Source organism: Arvicanthis niloticus, chromosome 20, assembly GCF_011762505.2.
Source record: "Arvicanthis niloticus isolate mArvNil1 chromosome 20, mArvNil1.pat.X, whole genome shotgun sequence".
NCBI classification, from domain to species: domain Eukaryota; kingdom Metazoa; phylum Chordata; class Mammalia; order Rodentia; family Muridae; genus Arvicanthis; species Arvicanthis niloticus.
The window spans coordinates 17,430,254-17,456,102 of NC_047677.1; the positions used below are offsets into that span (position 1 = coordinate 17,430,254).

A 25,849-nucleotide genomic window follows, 5' to 3' on the forward strand; every position below is an offset into this window, starting at 1 on the left:
TGGGGAAAAGGTTAGAGGAGAGGCGTATCCAGAGAGCACAGAGTCGCTCCCTCTGTGTGACTGTCAGAGGTAAACAAGATAGCTGAAGAGATGTGACCAAAAGGGATGATCAGGTCACTGATGGACCAATAAAAGTATTTTTTGTTCAATTACAGAAGGCAGATGTACTAAATAAAACAAGTTAGTGTAAAGAGGGCAAAGGCAAGCTCAGAGGAAGGCTCTGGAGACTGTAAGAACGGTTACAGTCATGGTGTTTACACTGTAAGAGCACCCTATTGTACAAGCCATTCTGCATATTATTTCCTATAATATTTGTAATTCCTAAAGTTTGAGATTTTAAAGCACTTTAAAATTTTGAGATATAAGCACAACAAAGTCTGTGACATGAGAACAACAAATAGCTTCATAAAATAAGTAAAATGCAAGGACAGGAAATTGGCTTGGACTACTCAGCTCATTAGGAGTTCTTGTGGTCAGGTTATGTTGAAAAACAATGCTGGTACCCCCGTAAAATGAGCCTGCAGAGAGGAGCGGGGGCTCCAGATTGTCCTGGTGACCATATACTGAAAGCCTATGAAAGCTTTTAAGGGCTCTGTGTGCTGCCGTGAAGGCAGGGACTGTAGCTGGCTTGGAGCAGGAGGGGCTGACCAACTCTTGCACCATTCAAGGAAGGACCCCAAGCTTGAGCAGCACTCACAGGGCAGGCCTCCTGTCACCAAGAACTAGAATTACCCAGTCATTTTCATCCTGAAAATGGGATTACCTGCTGTCCCCTCAGAACAAGTCAATGTGGTCATCCACCGGTAAAATAGGTTCAGCTCTTCAGAGTATTTTCTCACACTTTTTAAAAACAGAAATAATCAGGGTATAGAGGGCTATGAAACAGGGCTTAGAACACCTCGATCCAATTCTCAAGATTTCATACTGGATTGTGTCTGTGAGTGTTTAATTTTCAACAGACTAACTTTAATATGGATTGTGTCTATGAATGTTTAATTTTCAACAGACTAACTTTAATAGTTAATATATTTTTAGTTATATACTATTATTAAATTAATAATAAAAAGGAATTGAGGTGTTCAACGCCCAAACCTAACACAAACACCACAAACCTAAACAAACAAAAAAAGCAAACCAAAACTGTCTGACCCAGTTTCCATCCCAATTAGCACAGACCACGCTTCACCAAAACTCTTCTTCTTACTGTGAACACAAAAGCCAGCTGTGAGAGAAAGTGATACTGCTGGGCTTGCACACTTTAGTTGCCATAGAAACGGCAGAACCGGCAAAAGCTGGATGCCTCAAGTTATCAGCAATAAAATCAAACAGACAAAAATCAAAGCTACTGTGTTTTAGTTAAATTCTATTCTAAAGGCAAGTCATGAAAACATGCAACAGTAACATGATTATACAGGGCTATTCCTTTAGTATTCCTATTTTTGCAGAATTTAATAATTCTTAAGCTTACACAGGATACTTTACATGTGCTCCTGATCCGCTTTTCCTTTTATAGGATCAATTACTGCACAGGGTTAAATTCCCTTCAGCTAATTGGTGTATCATAAATAGAACAGCCACCGCGATCCATACCGTTCTACTCTGCCTGTTCTGCAGTCCCTACTTGAACAGATCTGGGAATCTCAGTATGACTCTTAACAGCACCAAAGACCAAAAACCAGACACACAGGTGAGCCAGTCTTGAATGGTAGGGACAGGGCATCAGAGTTAAGTTGGGTTATTTTCTGTAACAACGGACAATGCTGGCCTGATATTAATGGCTACAACGATGCTTTCATTTAAATACAGTGTAGTACAATTCCCCTCACATTTGATACAGACGTCAAATCCCAGGACATTTGTTTCCGCACACTGTTCTTCATTGTTTCCCTGAACAAATAAGATTCTGTGCTGCAGAACAAATAACTACCCAAGAGGAAGCGCGGTGCTTTCTTTTCTTGAGCACAGTCGTCATTTGCAGACATTACTCTACCATAATTATCTATACCTTAAAACAACTTCATTAATTGGATAGTTGAGCATTTAAAAATACAGCAAGGCACAGTGACTAAACCAGTAATCCCAGCATTTGGGAAGTGGAAGGGAGAGGATTAGGGCTCAAAGTCTTTCTTGGTTACTTAGCAAATTTAAGGCTAGCCTGAGAAAGGAGAGCCAGTCTCAAAAGAACAAATGGTGATCGCTGGACACGGTGGAGTAGTCCCTTAATATCAGCACTTGGGAAGTAGAGGCAAATATAACTATGAATTCTAGTTATTCCAGGACAGCTGAGTCTACCTAAAACCAAAGCAAGACAAACAAACGAATGAAAGAACAAAGGGAAAGGAGTGGAAAGACGGATGGAAAAGGCAGAGGTGAGACATGCAAGAATCCAATGTGACTTCAGGTTTCCAGACATTAGAGAACAGAGCCCTGCCATATACTAAGAAACAGAATATAAACAACTAAGTTCCTAGTGGTAAGCACTCACAATCCACCCAGTTATGGGGTTAGGTAAAAGTATCCTCTGATGGGTAACATCCCAATTTTAATAGAAGTATCAGAAAATGAATGAATACCCTAAAATATACTGAGATTATTTCCAAATATGTTTTTAAAATTTTGGATTTTATTCCAGGGTTCCAAAAATCACATGTACACTAATGATTCCCAAATCAAGACTGCTAGGTCTCTGATCTCCCATGTAGAAACAGATCATCTCCACAAGTACCGAAAACTCCAGCCAGCCAAGGTTAATTCTTCCTTCTCCCTAACAAAACTGTCTTTTCCTAGTATTCCTTGGTCAACAAAAGCAGAAGTCTGACCTTGGTCCTGTCCTTGAATCTAGCTCCTCAGCTTCTGAAGAGTAAGTATTCACTACCTTTCCTCCTCTTTATTCTCATCAGCTTGCCTCAGAGCGTCATGTTTTCTCGCCCGCTGACTACAACAACTTGATAGAGCTGCTACCCGCGAGTCCTCAAACTAGCTCCATAACTCTGAGCCATCTCTCTTAAAAACTTGACCAGCCCAGGAAAACCTGTATTTTAAACAGAACAATTAGGACCCACCATAGCTGGTCTTCCTTGCTTTTCTGCCTTTTTTCTTTTCCAGTGATACCCACCCCTGTTGGCAGTTTTTAGACTACATCTTTATTGGTGCCATTTCTTCTGCCTGAAATGCTCCCAGACACACTGCTTTTGCCACACGAATTTACGTATAGTGGTCCAGCCTTGGCCCTCAACTCAGCCGCTTAGGTTCTACCTCTGTGTTCTCAGTATTGTATCCTGAGCTGGTCCGTGTGTGTGTGTGTGTGTGTGTGTGTGTGTGTGTGTGTGTGTGTGTCTGGGTGTGAGAGAGAGGAAGAGAATCTGAGTGTCAGGAATGAGTCTTGTCCATGGCTAGGGAAGAGTTCTCTGTGAACTACAACCCTATCTTATAGTTTCTTTTAAAGCACTTTTTTTTTTTTTTTTTTTTTTTTAAACAACTACCTGTGTATAAATTTCCCCACAATGGACCCAATGAGGGAAAGGTCATGTTTCATTAATTCTTACATTCTCAAGTGCTCAGTACAGTGTCTAGTACATATTAGGCACACTGTAGGTTTCTTTATCCAGAGCACCTAGCCATTATTTAAAAATGTATTTATAATGTATCTTTTAGTCAGAAAGTCTTCCCATTTATGTTTCATGTCTATAGCTGATGTAAGCTATATGTAAATTAGAAACAACCCAAAATTCTAAGTACATGACTGGTTTCATTTTACCTTAAAACCAGGCTGGTCTTTCTGTAATATATCAGTTGTGTTAATCTGATTTTGGTACTCACATTAAACAGTGCCTGCCAACCCAGCACTGCCAACATTTAACAATGTGCTTCTTTGTCTGCCACTTAGAAGTGGTTGGAGGCCTGAACAGCAAAGATATGGTTTTCTTTTCTCTAACAAGAACCAATAAAAGCCAACATTATAAAAAAAAGCTCAGTGCAAAAGAAACACATGTATCTGGAAGACTATTTACCTAAGGCCCTCCAAAGTCCAGAGGAGAACCAACATCAAACCATTGCACGCTGGTACCAGCAGCAGGAATGACAGCGCGCAGGCATTCAGATTCAGCATCAAGCAGCACACCCCACAGAAGCAACGACAAAACTCAGTTTTCTATTACATCCATGACACTCTAACTTAGTCAGAGTTAAGCAATGTCCCTTAAACTTAAACAATGTCCCTGTTCCAGGGTTAGCTTCGGCCCTCACAGTCCAAAGCCCCATCTATGCTTTTACTTTTTTATTTAGTTTAGTTTTTATTTGTGTGGTTTGCGCATTCTTATTATAAGAGAAAGGAAGTGTATCAGAGAACAATGGGTAAACTGAGCTCTCTTGTCTAACTGAGAGCTCAGGCCCACCTGAGAATGCAAACTCCCCAAGACACTCTCCAGGCCAGCACTGGGAGAGCCAGAGCACTGGAAATCTCTAGGTACATAGATTTAGTCCCTTGTCTTCTACTCAAATGTATGCTCAGAGGACAATACGATCCCTCAAAAGAACCATTACACTGTGACCAGGAGAAAGCAAAGTGTCAGTCTTACATGGGAGATCCTGTGTGCTCAGTAAGAGATGGAAACACCGCCAGTGGTGGTGACCTCCTAGGTAACCGTTTATCACAACTCATCAATTTGTAATTAAAACGGAGATAGCATTTTATATAAATCTTACCATCACAAGATTGAATGGTTAGTTCAGTCTTTAAAAAAAAAAAAAAAAAAAAAAAGCCTTCAAAGCCTTCAGGTTCCTGCTCCTGTCTGTGGCCTTTTTCTTTTTGTAGTTACTTTTATGTGTCTTTGTGTGGGTGCAAATGTGCACATGTATACCACCTGAATTAATTCCCCCCACCCCCATCTTTCTTAGGGTTTCTATTGCCTAGATAAAGCACCACACCTACAAAACAACGTAGGGGGAGGGGTTTATTCCATCATGTAACTCTCGCTCAGATCATCCTCTATCACTGAGGGCAGTCTGAGCAGGGACTCAAAGCAGGAAGCTGGATGTAGGAACTGGAGCAGAGGTCATGGAAGAATGTTACTGGCTTGTTCCCTTCAGCCTGCTCAGCTTGCTTTCTTATGGCACCCGGGGTCACCTGTCCAAGTGTGGCACCACACCAGTGAGCTGGGCCCTTCCACATCAATCACTAATTAAGAAAATGACCATGTTTAGGTCTCCCTATCTTGAGCTGCTCTCTCTAGTCCACCTTAAGGCCCAATCAAGGCCCCGAGGCCCTTTCACACTACCAAACTTAATTCCTCACGAGATTATAAATTATGGAAACTTCCTCTATTCATGGACCTCTGCCATTCTTGCTTTTTATTGATCAGTTTGTGTTCTGGTTTTGTTTCAGTTGTGACAAACAACCTGACTAAAGCAACAGAGAGAAGGAAGTGAGTGCAGGAACTGCAGCAGCTTGCCATGCAGCGCAGGGCATGAAGAGTGAAGAGCAGGGAGACAAGGGAAGAAAACTGCTGCTGCTTCAGCTTTCTCACTCCTGTAAGTTCAGAGCCCCACCCACTGCCTCATGGCCCTGCTGTGAGCCCTGCAAAATGACATTAAAACTGACATCGCAGAACAATTAAGTCCTATTCAGATAAGTTCGGTAGGAACTCTCTTTAAGTAGAATGTTAGTTTAATAAATCAAATGAAAGTAGAAAGCCATCTACTAGCACAGCCTTCCTGTCTCCAGAGCCTCTCAGTACTATCTCAGTTAACAAGGAAGACTGAAAACAAAGCACTTACTAATTTTAATGTTAGTTAACTTTTTAAAATTTCTATATTTTAAATATTAAGACTTGGCAAAATATTTGTAGTATTCAAATGTAATCTACAGGAAATAACATGGACTAGTTTTTCAATCTTTAGAAACCAGAAAGAATGATTCACAGACTTACACCCGCTCTCTGCTTAAGCAGAGAGGCTAGACAGAGGGTCAGGTTGAAGGATGCTGGGGACGAAGGCGCGTTTGGATGTTGGTGGATTAATAAGGACTGTCCAGAGGCACCTATAGAAGGGCTGGTGGGAGTAATTTAGAAGTTCAGTATTAAGGTAAGGAGTCAACTGTATAAACTCTGTGACCTCCACGTACAGGGAAGGGAATGAAGGCCTAATGGCTAAGAAACTGCTATCTTCTACTCTTTTTTGTTGTTGTTGTTGTTGTTGTTTTTTGTTTTTTTTCAAGACAGGGTTTCTCTGTGTAGCCCTGGCTGTCCTGGAACTCACTCTGTAGACCAGGCTGGCCTCGAACTCAGAAATCCACCTGCCTCTGCCTCCCAAGTGCTGGGATTAAAGGCGTGCACCACCACCGCTCTGTTATCTTCTACTTTTTATTTTAAAAGTTTCACTATTTTTTTTATCTGTATGCATGTTTTGTCTATATGTACATGTGTGCACCGTGTGCGTGTGGGTGGAGCCCAAGGCACCAGAAAAGGTGTAGCTCTCTTGCAATGTGAATTAAAAGTGGGTGGAAGCAGCCATCTGGGTGCTAGGAACTCAACCAAGTCCTCTGCAAGTGCAGCAAATACACTTAACCTGAGCCATCTCTCGACCCTCTCCTTTGGACTTTTAGACAAATACAAATTCAGCTCACTAATATTAAAAACAAAAAACAAAACAACTACTGAGAATGCCAAGTTGGACTTGTAGAAAGATTTTCCACAAATACCCTAGCAGAGAAGAGCCAGGACAGGCCAGAGCTTCACGTCTGTCTTCACTCAGTAAGACTGAGAGCTGGGCAGGTGCCGGGTCCAGGACATGAGAGAGGAAAGACAGTCTAACTGTAGGTCAAACATGCCACTGACCCAGGAGCAATGCTCTGAAACTGAAGATCAGTGGACCTACTCAGCCAGCATGCCTCTGTCTGCACTGAAGAATGCTGTCCTATGCTCTGCAGACTCTCTTCTCACGTGCCTTACAAGCACATACAGTAAGACAGCAGCAGGACAGAATCAGTGAGGTATGAACTCTGCTCTAGGAAGCTCACCACTGTAAAAAGGCTGCCAACTACATGCTGGCGTTCCTCCAAGGCCAGAGCAGCAATCCCACAAACACAAGCCATCCTGCACCTCATCATCTTACTCTGCCCTGCGTCCTGCTGTAAAATTAAAATACAGCACTCTCTCTAACTGTTTACAGGTTTCAAGTATCTATAGACTTCTGTCTCTCCTTCACTCTCTCAGCCAAGAGAAACACATTTAGCTCTTTCTCCTTTTAAAGCCAATTCCCCAGTTCCAATAATCTTTTTAGTGGCTTTAAAATTCTCTGCTTTTGTATTACATTCTAGGATCTAAATCATATAACTGAAATATTGTTCCAGACATGAAATCAGTTAAAAATTATTTTGAAGAGTAGTGATTCTGTATATGAACTCTAGAGCCTTAGCTTCTGGCTACTCTCCATTGAGAGGAATCTCACTGTATTATCAAGCTGCAAGTTTATATCTGTTGGGAGCTGACTTTAGTAGAAAGCGGCTAGATCAACTTTGCAGCCATCTGGAACCATATACCCTGATGAAAGACTTGGTTGTCAAAAGCCTATAACAGCTGAAACACACTCTGATAAATATATTGTTTATCCCACATAGCTTGTTTTGCTGTTTAGTGACCTCAGCTGTATGGTGCACGTGGTAAAGTGTTTTCACCTGTGTTCTCCTGCTTGTGTATATAAATACCTCAGAATTCCCTTCAAAGGAGAGACTTCAATAAGACTTGATAAAAAAGAGACTTGATCACACCCTGTCTTGTCTTCATTCTTCATGTCTCTTGCCCCAAGAGCCCCACTCTCTCTCTTGACCAGAGCACTTAGCCCCAAAAGTGTTGAGGCAAAGCGTTGAGGTAGAGTAAAGGCCACAACATATATCTTTTCTAATACTACACTTGCATGATTTTCCAGGTTTCTCCTGTGAAATAATCAGCTAGAGACGGTGAGTACAAAGACACACGCGTGACTCACAATGGTCTACAGCAGTGGGGAACGAAGCAGTTAAAAGCCTCCCGGGGCCTCATACGACAGCTCTGGTATTCAGCCCACTACAATAAATTTCAAACATCTCTATCTCTTTTTAATAACACACTCTCATGTTATATACTTCACATTTCTCCACTGATGACAATGTAAATGTCAAATGGGTTAACCACTCCACTCCTGAAAACACTTGGGCACAAGCAGGAAAGTGTGGTCCAGATGCTAGGCTCCTAGCCAGTGGGAAGGACTGGGGAGACTGCACTCAATTTTATTAGAATTACGTAAAATGGTGGAAAGTTACAGTAGCCATGTGGACAAAATACAGATAAGCACTGTGATAGGTCAGAACCTCTCTCATAATATATTTACGTCCTGTGCTCACCCTATGGGCAAAAAAGCATTTTGAAATCAGTGGGGAATCCATTCTTTTGATCACAAAGTTTCAGGACCTTATAACAAACCAACCCTCCAAAGTACAGAACCAGCTGCAACCCAAATACTTTTATTTTTCTTTACACTACACCATTTATTCCTATTTGAGCCAGGCAGAACCCATGTCCTTTCTGAGATAATACAAGTGCCTTCTCACCTTACAGTTTCTTATCTGAATATTTATAACCAGCATTTCTCCCCTAAGTTTTTAAATTCTGTGTCAAAGTCCAAGTCAAGTTCTACCTCCTCCACGAAACATCACCTCCTCCCGCACCACACACAGTAGCTTTTGTTGGCTTGAATAGTAGCACTGGGTCTGAACCTCTGAGGACCTACCATCCTATTCCCTCCGTTAAAACTGTTGGTGCACAGGTGTACCTGCTGCCTCTTAGTCCTCACCTCCTTAAGAGGGACTCTGATGCAGGTGCGTCTGTACCATTCCCATTTCTCTTTGTCTTACACACACACAAATAATAACAGTTCATGGAGGAAGTGTTTCAAATTCTTCTATTTCTACAATATTTACTGTATACAACAAGGATTAAAACCCTGCCTTCTCAAAAAAGTTACAGTCTAGGAGATGCTCTAAGACAGTGGTTCTCAACCTTCCTAACGCTGTAATCCTTTAATACAGTTCATCATGTTGTGGTGACCCCAACAATAAAACCATTTTTATAACTACTTTCTAACTATAATTTTGCTATTGTTATGAATTATAAATGTTTTTGTGATGGTCTCACTTGACTCCTGTGAAAGGATATTCAACCCCCAAAGGGATTGCAACTCACAGGTTTAGAACCACTGATCTAAGACAGCTATATGATATAAACAAATAGCGTAAAAAAAACAAACATGAAATATAACATGAATAACAAAGATTATTTCATCTCAAAATTGAGATGGATTATGAAAATAAGCTTTACTTTTTAAACTTATTTTGTTTTATTATATGTATTCATGCTTTTTTCTGCATGTATGCCTGTGTACCCCGTGCATGCTTGGTGCCTGTGGAGGCCAGAAGACAGCATCAGATGCCCTGGAACTGCCATGTGGGTGCCTGGAATCAAACCCATGTCCTTGGCAAGAGCATCCAGTGCTTAACTACTGAACCGTCTCTAGCTCCAAGCTTTAAATATTTCTGCAGAGCTTTAAAAGACAGGGACAAGAATAATAAGACAAGGAAATGTAAGCCATTAAGGCAAGAAATCTCAGGACAATGTAAGAATAACCAACAGTAGAAGGCAAGCAGAAAGGGATGGGGCCCGGGGAGTGTTTGAAGTCATTAGAGCTGTATTCGGTAAGATCCTGAAAACTTTACTTATGCCAAAGTTCCTGAGAGGCTAATAAATGGTCATGTGGTCTCTATGGACTGGAAGGAAAGAGACTGTTAGAGGAGTTAATGGAGTAGACACATGTAGAAGCAGTACCATGATAAAAGTCAGATGCAATAAAGGCCTGAACAAGGAAGGGGACATGGGCTAAGAACAGGTGCGGAGAAGAGAGAATATAAACATGACAATGGCACGTTCTAGATGCAAGCTACAAAACAGGTCAGAAGGCTGGGTGCTAAGAGAAGGCTGTGCCATAACTAAGAGAACACTGAAGACAGACAGCAAATCAACAAGAAAAGCAAGAGTCCTGGTAGTATTAATTAATGTCCACAGACTGTCAGAAAACTATTCTACTTAGAACAAAATAGTAACTCTGTAAAAACAAGAGGAAAACACTCAAACCAAGCCTGAATAAAAGATTCCCTCTAATGATTCAAGTGTGACCGGAACCCTGAAAATAGACACCTAAGTGCTCTCCATGTGGTCACTCCAGAACAATCTCAAATGTGGTGATACACTCATGGTAAACGCAGAACTGGAACACTAGGAAACTTAAAGATCCTTATCATTCCTAAAAATGCTAAAGGAATGCTGATTTGTGGTTACTACCATTCGGTTGCAATTCAACTGCAATGCCAGCCACAACAGGAGGTGTCTGACTGACAAGGTGCCAAGGGATACGAACTACCTTCTCTTCATGCAGCCATTCTTTCCTGCAGCAAATAGCTCTCCTCAGCTAATACAGCTGCAGTCTACCTACACTAACCCTATCATTTCTGGATCTCAGATTCACAAAAGCCTTAAAAAATGTAGTATGACGTTCTATGGGGAAGCTAATACCTGCAACAATAAAGGCGTGAGGATCACAGCTATCCTATACCCCTATGTTTGTAATAAATAAAAAAAACCAACAACCTAACCTGCAAATCAAGGTGAGTACTTAGCATATAAGTTAATTATTAGTAAAGGTTTATTATACATATACCAAATTAAAATATAAGACCAAACATTTGCACTGTGGCTAATTTGCCTAATAAGTATGTTCTAGCTATTAAATGCATTTATTTAATATTAAGTAATATTGATAACAACATTCTTTTCACCAGAGGTAATATTATTTAAGCCTAAGGGGACAAAAAAATTAGAACTTAACTTTCATTACTAGTGCTTTTATATAATGAACAAGTTGAACTGTAATCCACCAGCTTTACATAATTACTGAGCATTAAAATTATACACTACTAATGTTAAAAAATCATACTGACAGTTTACAGCTTACATGTTTACATGTATTGATTTAATGAAACAATAGAGACCAGATGTCTAAAATTAATCTAGTTTGTTTGGTTTTTGATTATTTGAGACAGGGTCTTGCTATGGTAGCTCAGGCTGGCTGTAAACTATCTTACTGTCTGAGTACTGGGGTTGCAGGTGTGCACTACTGCACTCTGTAGGAGGTAAAAGGGGAGAGAGGGAGGGAGGGAGAGAAGGAGGGAGGGCAGGTAGAGAAGAACTAAGGGGTGGGGGAAGACTTCTTCACTGCCTAGGCTGTCCTTGAACCCATGGCAATCCTCCTACCTCAGTTTCTCAAGTGCTGAGATTACAGACAGGAACTGCCACTGCATCAGCTCCTGGTCTTTTGATTGTAGGTTATAAGTGAGTTTTTATCCCTCCTTTTGCATGTATTTACAATTTTTTCTTAGCTAATGCTCTATTATAACTGTATCAAAATGAATAATTTTGTTAAATTTAAGAAAGAAAACCCTGTGTTGATGAATTCAATCAAAGTGCTTACCAGATCCCTGTGGAGCACCCAGTTTGCGTGGAGGTAATGGATACCGTCGAGAATCTGGTACAGCAGCGATTTCACCATGGATCTTGGTAACTGCATGGGCTTTTTATTTGCTTTTGATGCACGGTGAAACTTAATAATATGCTAAAGATTAGAAAATAAAACATACTATAATAATCTATTCTGCTCATATCTCCACCAAACCCCACCACAATCAACACTGAGAGAAAAGCTCTGTAATTTACAGTTACCTTCTAAAGTTAATGACACAAACATTTCTGAATAATAAGGTTGTCCAAGACATGTATTTTGGGATGAATGTGACCATGTTAATTTGGGTCTATAATCAGATTTACTGAAAACATTAACAATTTTCACTAAACCGCCTCTAAATGGTAAAAGGGGCAGATAGTCCGATGCCTGTGTAAGAACAGTGTTGATGTTCTGTGGGTGGGAGGAGGCAAGGGCGGCAACCTGCTCTATAAGGAGTGAGCATGTGTAGACGACAGCACTAACACTAGGTGTCTATGCACTGCAGGGGAGGCCCAGGTGCCCCTAGAGGTTAGCATTATATGAAGAACAACAGTACAAAGGAAAGTAGTAACCATACCACATTTTTCACACTTCTCATCACATGTTGAATATGGGTTATAAAATACCTTAATGCAAGGGAGGAGAATGCTCCAGGCCATGTCTAAATCCTAGCCTATAGCTGCACTTAGATCCCACTCAGGTCTATGAAGAACAGCCTATACTCTGAACCACTCTGAGACACAGCATCAGCCCTCGGATACTCCTGTTGGAAGTGAGCTTTATTATCAAGTAAGCTTTGTAGAAACAAAGGAGAAATAAGAAAAATAAAGAAAACACTTTTGTTTTGGAATCAGACCTCAGGTTAGCCCAGGGTAACTTCAAACTCATTATATATATTCAAAGATGATCTTTAATTCTTGATCCTCCTATGTCCACATCTAAGTGCTTGGATTCCAGTATGCATTAACATGATGAACAAAATATTTTTTTAAAAATTATTATATTTTATTTATGTGTTTTGTGTGTGTGCACATGTATATGAGTGTGTGTGTGTAAACATGTATGTTTTCCTTTGTATGCACACATGCATGGACACCAAGCACACGTAGAGATCAGAGACGACTCACAGTAATTGGTTCTCTCATGAACTTTCAAAGTTCATTCAAGACCTTATAAGGCTGTCAAAGTTATTCTTATTCAGATCTTTTCATTTATATAGAAGGCAAAATACAACATATGGAACCAAATTTATCCATAATTTAACTGTCAAATCTGGTTTGTTGTTTTTTTGGTAGTTTTAGAGACTAAAGTGCTCTAGTTAGGAATGGCATTTTTATGTATTGAGAAGGCATTCTAAAAACTGTATACATACTTCTACTTGGTAGACCCAATTTTAAATACCAAAAATAGCAAGAGATCAACTTGAACTTAACAACTACTCACAAGTATATACTTGATTAAATGTGTGTGCACTTCACGAAAGGAACTAGTGTTTCCCACACACATTACCAAACTGTCATTAGCTGAGCACATGAGAGGAATCTCTTACTTCTAAGTATTACCGATGTCATCATTTCAATAAACGTTGGCTAAGTACCCATTTTTAAAACCAACATTTACCTCAGTTGCTCTGAACTGTGAATTATAGTAGGCTTTCTTTTCAGTGCATTAGTAGTACGTTCTGCTTACAGACTTGCCCCTTATGTATATAAAATAATCCTCTGGACAGAGGAGTTTAAACTTACCCACAGGTCATGTTCTGCATAGTCAAACAGTAGCCACACCTTCCTGTCGCTGTGAGAAAGGAACACCTTCTGCAAGGCGATCACGTTAGGGTGCTTCAGCTCCCTCAAAAGCTGGGGGGGGGGGAGAGAATATGAGAATTATTGAGAATGAATATTCTGTGATTAGCAAGGGAGGGGCCTAGGAGGGGACATATTTCTCAGACCTGAACAGAATTCTTTTGAGACGGGTCTTACTACAGTCCTGACTTAGCCTCCTGAAGGACATGTCTGCACCACTGGGCCCGGCTTTGAGGTAAGCAGCATGAAAGGGGAAACAGCTCTCAAAATACTCTGACAACACCTTTCTGGTCCTTTTCGTTCGTGTGTGTGTGTGTGTGTGTGTGTGTGTGTGTGTGTGTGTGTGTGTTTTAAAATAGGGTCATTTTAGATGATGAAATGTGAAAAGATAGTAAAATTAATCCTGTGTCACTAACGGGGAGACATTTCAGTCAGTCAAGTGGTAGCGTTTGCTCACTCTGGAGTGCATGGGCTATCAGTGGTGCTCCTCGTGTGCATTCACTCATAAGGACGGGAGCTGACAATGCTGGATCGGGAACACTTCCCCAAGTCCTCTCTGCTACAGCTTTAGTCAGCACTCCAGGTTGGAATCAGGAAGTAGTGGACTCTTTACAGCGCCCTGTGGAGGGAAGGAGGGCTGTTGGGAGTTGCCCTCAGAGGAGATGCTGGGCCTCTGGACCCTCCTCTCTCTCTTCTCCTCAGTCTACACCCCAAAGGCATGAGTATTAGCACGCCTCTGCTGCCACATGCTCTGTCTATGAGGTACGGAGCCATCACAAGCTCCAGGCAAATGGGCCAAAAAGTTATGGCCGGAAATCTGACACAATAAACTTTTGCATGTAGTAATCTGATTATCTCAAGTATCTGTCACATGAATGTCCTGTACAAACAAAAAAGAATACCCTTCACAGGGTGCAAGCTTCAAGTTCCACCCTGACAAAGAAGTGGACGGACCAAATGAAAACTTTATGGAATAATACTTATGCAAATAATCTGTATATATGCTTGCCTCCTGCCCACAGCTTCAGACAGAGGTACACTAAAGTATATATCCACATGCTACAGCTTCAGATATAAAGTATATATCCACATGCTACAGCTTCAGATAGATGTACACTAAAGTATATATTTTTAAATTTTTAAAAATTGTGTGTGTGTGTTTATATGTGCAGAGAGCATGTGGACATGACTACAAGAGTAATCAGATCTCTTGGCGCTGGAGTTACAGGCAGTTATGAGTGTTGACATGGGGGCTTGGAACCCAATGGAAGTCGTTTGGAATAGCAGTTTATGCTCCTAATCACAGAGCAATAGCTCCAGTCCAACCACAGGTCTTTTAATGAGACATACTGCTACAATGCTGATATAGTATTCTAAAATGTATAAAAAAAATACATTTACAAAATAAAATGCATAGCAAAATATCACTAGTACCTGTTCCATCATGTGAGATGACACACACTTTTCTTATTGGTATTTAAGAAACATCAGCCATCCTAGAGACAGCCCTTCCTCTCTAACACTCCACTCGTCAGAGAGTGTGTGGCTATCTAGAAAGGATACAATGAATGGAGAGAACCATGGCCTACTTTTTGGCAAAATCCTATCTTGTCAATGGACTTTAGTCTTTTGTTCCATAAATATTTGTTCCACACGATCTGTGCAACCAAAGGTATGTTTAGATCCATTGACACAGCAGTTAAGTAGGCTATGGTTTTCCTAGGACACATACGGAATGGTAACTTCTGGGCAGATACTCAGTGTGGTAACCTGACTGCAATGCAGCCTTGTCAAGATGTTCAGTGGACACATCTTCCAGACATGTCATTATAGAAAGCATCCACTTTTCACTGTCCTAAACACATGCAAACTGTAAAGTAAGAGCCCTGTCCATTCCTCTAAACACTAAGGTCTCTCCTGAAGCCTGGGGCTCTTTACCAAGTTGGAGCTTCCAACACACAAGTCTATTCTCACCACATCTTGCTGTCCACAGCGCTCCCCTTCCTATTCTTACCCACATTGCCTTGCGTGCTGTCTATAATGCTCCCTTGGGTTCCAGACTCTTTTTTAAAAAGGACTCTAAAATTCTTATACTCAAATAACTTACTTTTCCCAAAATAAATTCAACTTTCTATTCTTGTTTTTTTAAATAACAATATGACTCACAGGGCCATCAAACTTTCTCTTGGGTAAAAAACATTCCAATGACCTTATTTTAGAAAGTACTGAGCATATCAAAATTTAAAATGACATAATAATGAGGTAGTGAATTTCATAGTAAATTGGGAGAACTGCCTAATTTCACTGGGGAGTGAGCCTAAATGATTGTTACTAGTCAGCAGTGAAGCTAGACTCTCCGACCTGACAGGTGCAGTGTGACCCTCCAGCAGGAGGCACTCACAGTATGAAAGGAAGTTAATAAGCACAGTAACCCAACTGTGGCTCAAGGCTTCCTTCATTGTGTGCGTGCCCCACCACACACACGCAAATCCACACTTCCCCTCTCTGCAGTGGCAATGCGTAGGTACCAGTCATGAGCTCCATAAGCTCCAAAGGTCAGTGTGCCCCACTGCTACTTGTCACAATACAACACCACACATAATGCAAGCAAAACCAACACAAAAAAAAGTGAGTTCTGACTTACTAGCAGTATGACACAAAGTTAATTAACTTTGAATCTTGCAGAATAATCTACTGACACAAGTTTCCATAACAAATAAATGACTACACAGTGATTAAGTATATAAACTCAATGCCAAACTCTTGATGAATTAGAATTACTACTCATAACTACCATTAAGAAAAAACAAGCATGCAATTATCTATGTAGAAGGCATAGCATAAGATAAATTCTTGATAAACGGGAGCTGTGATTGTATTTAAGTTGGGGAAAAAAAGAAAAACCCTAACCAAGTGTCAGTTCCACCCAACCCTCCTCAAAGAAGCCTGAGTTTACATCAAGTGGAGACCATCACAGAAAACTACAAATGGACACAGTGCAGACATCAATGGAACATGGTGAGTCCCGACAGTTATCAGTACATAACACTCCTGTATCCCAAGACATAGCTCAGGGATCACTGCAGGAGATGGGGCAGAAAGATCCTAAGAACCAGAATTGCAGGAAGTGCACTCAAAACAGCCTCCTCTAGAAATAGCTGCACAAACATCATGAAGTGTCAAAGTGTCAGGATCAACAGGCATTCTAACCTGGAAGGGGAGACATTCTGTGGGGTCCCACTTCTGGATAAAGAACCAAAGGCAACAAAGGACTACTATGGACTCAGTATGCTACAGTTATATACATTTGGGAATACACAAGAAGATGGAAGACAGATGTTACAATAATAATAATCATCAGCCTGGGGAGGGGGGATGCCTGGGAGAGGTTGAAAGAAGGGAACCTGGAGGAGCTGGAGGGAGGGAGGGGAGAAGGAAAGCCATACAGCTCTACGTCCATTCCTAAAAAGCTAACCAACCGAGGCAGTAAGAAGCACTCATTACAGAAACATGCTGTGATGGACACAGCGCTGCCTGCCGAGCGTCCGCAGCCTGCGGACGAGAGAGCCGACCAGGATGCCGTCAGGATGCCGCCGTGGCTACACCGACGTTGCTCCTCGTCTACCAAACAACCTGGTTTCTTTTCTCTCTGACGTCAAGTTCTGCACGTTTGCTCTGAGAGCGGTATCTAAGCTGTGATGTCTAAGTAGTAAGTTCACATCTCCTTTACTGTGATAGGATGTATGTTTATTTAGGTAAGCTTCCGGGTAATACATGACATATGAGAATTTGAAAACTTTTTGTAAATCCACAGGACTGTGAATATACAAAGTTAAACTATGAAAAAGAAACAGACACAATGGAGTCTGCATGGTAAAACCTAATCCTCAAGAGCATTCTAATTCACTCCTCTCTCCCGCCCTCCCGCTGCCATTTTCTAAATTTAAACGGTTGAGTGATCACTCCAAATACTGTAAGAAAATACACTAGTTTACAAATTATAGCTAAGGGTTTGCATTAGTAACTAATAACCACTGAACCAACAATAGAAATGATTAAACGCCGTTGGATCACTATGCTTCAAGAGGAGGTATGAACACAGAATAGACTCAACAATGAACTGTGCATCCTTCATTAGAAAGCACTTCACAGAAATTTTAACCAAGGTAACTAGGAAAGCAACCAATTGCTCTGAACTAAACACAATCCAGGAGATAGCTACTGCACTGACTCTGTTACACAAAACGACTTAATTCCAGTCTCCGGGTAAACCTCCATATGCATTATGAGGAAACAGAGGGCTGCTCTTACACAGGGATGGATCTAACTTTAACTTATGTCTCTCTACTATGCATCTACTATTTCTAATTAACAAATGCTTAAAATACGTAACGGAGTGGCATTTATTACACTGTTTGTGTAATGTTGAAAATATGCAATGTCTGTTCGAAATCAGGCACTCAACAACTGAGCTGTATGGTCAGCCCAACTTTAATCTTTTAGAATGAATTAAACTGGCAGATATGACGCTTTTACGAAAACACACTAAATGACGGTTAGATTTAAAAGGCTAGAAATCATTAAATTATAATGATGCAAATCAGACAAGTATGCATGAACAGCCTTCATCTTAGCCCTTGAAAACTGATACCAGAGGACTTCAAGACGGTGTCAGAAAAGGGCGAGTGAGAGCCGGCACAGAAAGGAAGAAACAAAGATTCATAATAATCTCACTGTTAGCAGTGTACATGTGTACACTATAAAGCAAGCTTTTTTTTTTTTTATTTCTGAGCTTTGATATTTAAAATCTATTCATCAGGATCTGGAGCTTAGAGACAGGGCTTGTCTGGAGGTGAGGAGCGTGGGATTTACACTGCAGAGAAGAGGTACCAAGTGACGGGAAGAGAATTAAATAGAGAACTCTTTGGGAAAATAAATGATAGAACATTTTTAAAAAGAGACACAAGAGAAAGAGGATCCAAACCCAGTGTCTAGAACTCTAGAGAAGAAAATGGGTCCCTCCTTGGCACAGGAGAAGGTCCTGTTAGGAAGTGAGGTATCCTTCCAACTTGAGCAGAGGGTCCCAAATGCTACATTTATCAGATTCTACTGGAGGTTTTTAGAAACCAAAAACATTAAATTCTACAGTCAGTATCACCTCTGTCTCAAATACTGGTGCAGCAAGGGGCCAGTCACATGTGGGAAAGGAAAGACTTTTAAAACTAAACTGGCCGGGCGGTGGTGGCGCATGCCTTTAATCCCAGCACTTGGGAGGCAGAGGCAGGTGGATTTCTGAGTTCGAGGCCAGCCTGGTCTACAGAGTGAGTTCCAGGACAGCCAGGGCTACACAGAGAAACCCTGTCTCGAAAAACCAAAAAAAAAAAAAAAAAAAAAAAAAAAACCTAAACTGAAGGAGAAATAGAACCAGGATGCAGCCCAAGCAAAGTTGCCTACAGCAGGCAAAACCAGAAGACCATGACTAGACAGTCACTGCGGGCTTAGAGAAGCGCTGCGTCGTTTGGTTTTGTTACAACAGGAGAAACAACAACATTTTTAAAACACAGAAAAATATATAAGAAAATTAGTTTACTCAGATTTCACATATTTCATACTCTTCCCTAATTATTTGCTTACTGTAGCCAAAATTAACATGTAATTAAAGATTCTAGTTTTTAACAGAATGAATTCTAAAATATTAAGTAGCACATGATTATGCCAAAATGACCTTCTAGTGAATGAACATGGCAATACAGCCAGTAACCCACAGCGTCCGTTCCAACTGTTTCTCTTCATTTACTTCTCAACTCTCACAGCCACCCACCACCGCACCCCCAACACATACATGCATGCGTGCGCGCGCGCGCACACACACACACACAGGAGGAGGGATCTGGACCTGAGAAGAAGTTGATCCTCAAGACCCTTCAACAGAGGACCTGTTGCCCCAAGACCCTCCTCCTCCATATTCCCCTACCCTCCCCCCCCCCCCCCAATGGCCCTGCCAATGCCAGCACCAGGATCCTCAGCTCATATGAGACCAGAGCCATCGTACTCACCAAGTTCCCAGTCCCTGCCATGGTGACTCAAAATCTGAGAGCCACCTCCCCTGATACCACAATGGCTCTCCCACTGAGGGCGTATGGGCCTCTAGATAAGGGCAATCAGGCCATGCAATACTGGCCCTTCTCTTCAGCAGACTTGTACAACTGGAAGGCCCAACATCCCCCCTCCTTTCAGATAACCCCAAGGGGCTAATTAATCTCTTTGAGACTGTTTTATTTACTCATCAACCCGCCTGGGATGATACACAACAACTTGTGAGAGTGCTCTTCATGACCAAAGAGGGAGAGAGGATAATGCAAAAAGCCAGAAAGAATGCCCCCGCAGACATGGGGCACCAGAAAGAATGCCCCCGCAGACATGGGGACACCATTGACTGATCAGGCTGAGGTCTACAGTGGGTTTCCTCTGACTAGACCAGTAAGGGGCACCTGAAAGTCTATTACCAGTTTCTGTTGGCAAGTCTCAAGGGGACTGAACAACAACCCACCAATTTGACCAAGGTAAGCGAGGTTACGCAGGGACCAGATGAGTCACCTGCAGCCTTTCTAGAGCGGCTCATGGAGGCATTCCGGCAATATACACCCTATGACCCCAGCAGCGAGGAGCACAAAGCTACTGTGACTGTGGCTTTTATAGACCAGGCTAGTAGAGACATCGGGAAAAAGCTTGAGGCCAGAGGGACTACAGGATGAGTTGTTAAGAGATTTAGTGTAGGTTGCTGAGGAAGTCTACATAACAGGGAGAAAGAGGAGGAGAAAGAGAAGAGAAAGAGAGAGGGGAAAAAAAGAAGATGAAAGGGAGGTGAAAAAAAAAAGGCACAGGAAAGGAATTTACAGAGAATCTCAGACATAGCAGTTAGGCAAAGTAGAGAAGAAAGACTCCATCAAAGAGAGACAGAGAACTCCTTGAGAAAGACCAGTGCTCGCATTGCAAGGAGAGGGGCCGCTGGGCCCGAGAGTGCCCTAACAAATGGAAGCCAGGGGCAGGAAATCCCAGACCTTGGGAAAAGCACCCCCAAACGGCAAAGGTATTAGCCCTGGGGGAAGACAGTGATTAGGGAGGACAGGGTTCAGACCCCCCTCCCTGAGCCCAGGATAACCCTGAAAGTGGAGGGGAGACCCACACAATTCTTGGTGGACAGAGGCTCAGCATGAGTCCTCTTCCAACCCTATGGCCATGTTTCCAAGAAAAGATCTTGGGTCCGAGGACCCTCTGTTGGGACGAGACTCTCCAAGATGAGGGTCCAGATACACTTCCTGCCCAATGGGCCGCAACTGGCCCAAGAGGAGAGCCCATGGGTGGAGGAAAGACCTCTCCGACTGACCCCTGCTGGGAGCTGAGGCTACCTGGTTTACAGACGGGAGCAGTTTTCTCCATGAAGGTCAGAGACAAGCGGGTGCTGCCGTGGTGGATGGCACTAATGTTATCTGGGATGAACCTCTACCAGCCCCACCCGCTGCACATCGGCACAGAAAACGAAGCTAACTGCCCTCACCAAAGCCTGGGAACTTGGGGCCAGCAAGTTCCTAGCTACAATGAGGGCTAAAAGTAAACTTCATCACTGGAGAGCATCATGTACTTCCCTCGAGACAGTGAGTTCCTGCAGACAGTGTTGTTTTAGACTAGTGGTTCTCAACCTTCCTAATGCTGTGACCCTTTAACACAGTTCTTCATGTTGTGGTGACCCCAACCATAAAATTATTTTTGTTGCTAGCTAATAACTGTAATCACACACTTAGTAACTGTAATTTGCTACTGTTATGAATCATATGTAAAGACATCTATCTGTTTTCTGATGATCCTAGGCAGTCCTATGAAAGGGCTGCTAGACTCCAAAAGGAGCTGTGACCCACAGGTTGAGAACCACTGGTTTAGACTGTGCTAGCTCATGCAGTCACTGCTGTGTTCTTGGAGAGGGCAAAGGCTGTCCATCCACCTTCCACTGTGAATCCTACTGACCTCTATCTGCAGCATACAGGATCTAACTCTGAGAGCTGCCTCCCTCAGGCCAGGAGACAGAGGGGACATGACCTGCTGATACTGCCACTCCTGTTGTCTCCAGCCCCAGCATCCTACCGCATCTATTTGTAAGAGTCTTAAAGGGCACGGTTTCTAACCAATCTTCTAAGAAAGCTTCACCTTAATGTGCTTCCGGCAACACGCTAACACTAGCAATGTGACCTTTCACTCCGGAAGGGTAGAGACAGTTTTCACACTCTACCATTCATGCTATTTCAACAAGAAAACAACTAAGATGGTATAGGGTGGGTCAAGAAGCTGGGTCAAGATGGTCAGTGAATAAAGCGCTTGTGGCCCACAAGTCTGCGGACCTGAGCTAATCACCCAGAACCCATTTTAAAGTAGGAGAGAACTAACTCCAGAGAACTATGCTCCGACCAGCAGATGTACATCCCACCAACCGTACCATACATACACTAATCATAGTCTCTCAGGTTAAAGTTGCTAAATTTGACACATACTTAAAATAGTCACGTAACAACTTGATAGCTCAACTGGCTCTCCACTCTTCTATTTAAAAATCTGCTTAAGAAAGAGGTAAGGAAAAAGCTTTGCCTTATGCAAGAAGCAATGCATATAAAGTGAGAAACAGAAAATGCACAGATTCGTTATGTAAAAGGAAACTCGACATTACCCAGGACCCTCATTATTAGCAATATAATTTCTTAGGGGCAAAAGCAAAGTGGTTTTTCCAATTATCTTTAGAGGAAAATAAGTAACAACCTTGATGTAATTGTAGAAAGAAGAAACATAGGGCAAAATGCAGGAATTCCATCCAATCCACAACGTGGTCTTTGGGGGATTTTCTTTGTTTTTGTTTTGTTTTCCCATTGTTTGTTGGCTAGTTGGTTGGCAGGAGGTGGGTATGATGCTGCTATGGATTCAAATGCTAAACACTAGCCCCCAAGATCTGGTTGCAGTCCTGACAAGCACTTTCTCACACACACCAAATATCTTGTATAAACTTTGCTCACCAATCTTCTCCACCTGCTTAAATAAAGGTGGCTGACAGCCAATTACTGGGGAGGACAGAGGTAAGTGGGGCTTCAGTCACTGGGTTGGGGTTCCCATAGAGACCACAGGAGAGAGGGAAGGAAAAAAAAGAGCAGGAGGTCTCCATTAGACGGGATGGGCCAAGGAAAGACTGATGGAGCAGAAATGACTCTGTTGAGACTCAGACAGGAAGTAACTTGGGGAGAACAGCTGAGAAGTAGCCAGCCTAGTATAGAAAAATAGTATGAAGGTAATTTTCTAGTAATTGTGCTTAAACTGATTAAATAAATCCATAGGACTATGTCTCTATTATTGGGGCGCTAGCCAGGTCATATTAAGAACTAATAGAGTTAGTTATTAAATATCTTACAACAACAGCTTGTTTCTTGTGTGATGTTGTTGTTTTGAGACAGGGTTTCTCAACAGAGCCCTGACTGCCTTAGATAACTCGTTATGTAGATCAGGCTGGTTCAATCACAATTCTGAATCCAGTTCACAATCATGGCAGAAAACTTACTTTAAGGAGCGACTGTGTTCTTAAAATTCCTACATGTGTCAGGTACAGATACAGATATCATGGAACCTTACCACAAATGGTGTCCAAAAGAAAACATGAGTTCGTCATCCATGTGCTTGGGATACATGCCAAGATGTTGTCAGACATCACAGTTCTCCACAGATGACTAGGCACTTCGCTTTAGAAATTTGTCATCAAGAAAAAAAGTCTCTAACATTAATTCTAACTTCAGCACTCTAATCACCACTAGAGAAGAACAGCAGAGGAAGCATAAATAAGATAAAACCCATAACTTTTAAACTGCCTAGTCTTGAGGCCATCTCAAGCAGCTCATTATGTGAGTCTTGCCAACATGCTTTGTCTAACCGCCAAGAGGTGCCTAGGAGAGATCTGCTCCGGCCTGTCAGCAATGCATAAGGGAAAGTGCTGAGACACTGTGCCTGTCATGGTCAGGCTGACTCACTTGTCCAGGTCAGGAGCCAACCACACTGAAACAACTCTCAGCAACGGCCCTAGGGCATCAGCCAAAAGACAGCTAGTCTAGGTGGAAATAAAATAACTCCTGTCTGAGTCCATGGGAGCTGCTCTCTACAGCAAATTACCAAAGACTAGGTGACCTACAGACACGTTATTTCACAGTTCTGAAGGCTGGGAATTCCGAGATCAAGTTGCCAGCAGATCCAGCAACTATGACAGCCAACTTCCCGCTCATTGTAGCCTCTTGTGATGTAAGAGGTAAGGAATCCTTCTGGTCGCTCTCACAAAGGCACCAATTGCACGATGACCTTAGGGTTGTGAAAACACTCATGGAGACACAAATATTCAAACCATAGCATCACTAAAATAAGCAGAAGGTTCTAGTCCACACCACTATGGCTCCATCTCCTCATTATTTTCAACCACTGCATAAATAATGGGGGGATACCATAACTGATCTAATCACTTACAGATGACAGCAATCCGTAACGAAGGGAGACTGCTTACTTGCCTTGCATGCATGATATAAAATAAAATAAGAAATAAACTCAAGTATATGAGAAGCCAAAATCCTACAGTTAAATAAACCTAATGAGAAATGATATCCACCCTACAGACATTTGGGGAATATGTGTAATATGACTAAATATTAATGTCTAAATGTTGATGTGTTAATAATGGACAAATGTTGAGTATCAGCTGTTTTCTATAGAGAAGTATTAAAGCTTATTTATTAATTATACTGTCAACACCCTAATTACAGACTATATAATGCATAATAAGGACAACGGCCACATGAGTGATTGTGGACCTCTAAGATTAAGGCCGAGTGGAAGTCTTCTCAACACCCAGTGACACCACAGCCATGATGACATCTAGCACAGGCCATCACTGACTTGTTTGTAGTGATGCTAGTGTATGCAGTGAGTGACCCTGTGGCACTGACACTCATATAAAAGTACAGCACTGCATGGTTTACAGAGTACGGTACTCAGAATAAGCTACAGTTATTGGCTTAAGTTTAGAAAGTGCTTAATTCAACCAGCTTCCTGACTATCCACATCTCAGGGCTTCTACTGGGCTAGGTGCATCATGAAGCCCACAGTAAGAAAGCTTACTAATTACACATTTATGGTACAATCCTCCTTTCTTCCAAAGGAAAACTTCCCAACAGCCTATGAACATTTCTAAGTTCTAGTATTCCATGGAACCTAATCTGCAAAAGGAGCACTACTCTCAAGATTTACTGGAAAAAAAAAAAAAAAAAGACTACAAAAAAATCACCAAATGAAAAATTTCCCAGTATCATGTAACACGTTCAATGACTTCTAGAACACCGTCAGGAAGATAATCACCACTCACCACCATATCATTACAGACCATTACCATCCATCCCAAAACAAACATTGTCCAAAGCAAGTGGCACACAACCCCAATTCCAGCACAAGACAGACTGAGGCAGAGGGTTCACAACACACATTCTTACATTCTAAAAGTCCATTCTACTTACAGAAACCAAGCACAGTAGACAGTATGGTGTAGACGTGGTGTGTACCCAACAGTCCACTGTGCTGGAGGTATGGTCCTTACGGAGGCAATAATGTATGAATAAAAAGTTGCTAGGTCAAGGGAGCACACGTGCCAGTCAAAGTTTATGGTAGTTCTTGTGACGTCCTGAGTTAGCAAACATGAGAATCCCAGCCCCTTTGTCACTCTCTGGTTTCCTTGGCAATGTGATAGCCTGCTCCCACCTGAATCTGTACCTTGATATCATCTACAATTAACCCCTCACCAGAGGACAGGTGACCAGATTTATCAACAACCTGATTTAGATGTTCTGAACTATCACTAAGACCAAAATAAATCTCTTTATAAAGTTGGCCAACCTCAGGTAGTTTATTACTGTGATGAAAAATGAACTAACACAGAGGACCACCTATAAGTTCAAACACTTTTTCAAATTTCAATGCAGAAATCATGATAAGCTTTTCCAGGGTAGAATATGTATTGGGCAACACTATTTTTTCCCTTAGGACATGATCACTTGTATATGGCTCAGACAAAACTATTTTCTCACTTCCTTAAAGCAGGGTTGACATTTTACAGAGACAGCAACATAAGATAGAATATTAACTGCAAGACTACTTCATTTTCTTCATTCTTTCCATTAGATATACTTCAACATATCTGAAAAGACAAAGAGGAGGGTTCGTTCACAGGTACCATGCATGGTCTGGATGTCTGCCACCTCTTAAGTTTATGCTAAAATTTAATCGCAATGCAGACCTATTAGAAGTAGGACCTTGAAGAGGGTAGACACTCATGAATGAAAAGTGTCCCAAGGAGGCTTGTCTGCCCCCTTCTACCACACAAAACCATGAGGATAAGGCTGTGT

At 41.8% G+C, this 25,849-nt stretch overlaps 1 protein-coding gene across 2 annotated transcripts in view; it reads right to left on the reverse strand.

Moving 5' to 3' along the window:
• Cdk19 (cyclin dependent kinase 19) overlaps positions 1–25,849 on the reverse strand; it is a 124,224-nt gene that overhangs the window by 34,278 nt on the left and 64,097 nt on the right. For both annotated transcript variants that reach the window (XM_034524173.2, XM_076916943.1), the window contains exons 3-4: positions 13,329–13,439; positions 11,554–11,694 (exon numbers count right to left, since the gene is read on the reverse strand). In XM_034524173.2, coding sequence (XP_034380064.1) covers positions 11,554–11,694; positions 13,329–13,439 — 252 coding nt within the window. The remainder of the gene's footprint in view (positions 1–11,553; positions 11,695–13,328; positions 13,440–25,849) is intronic.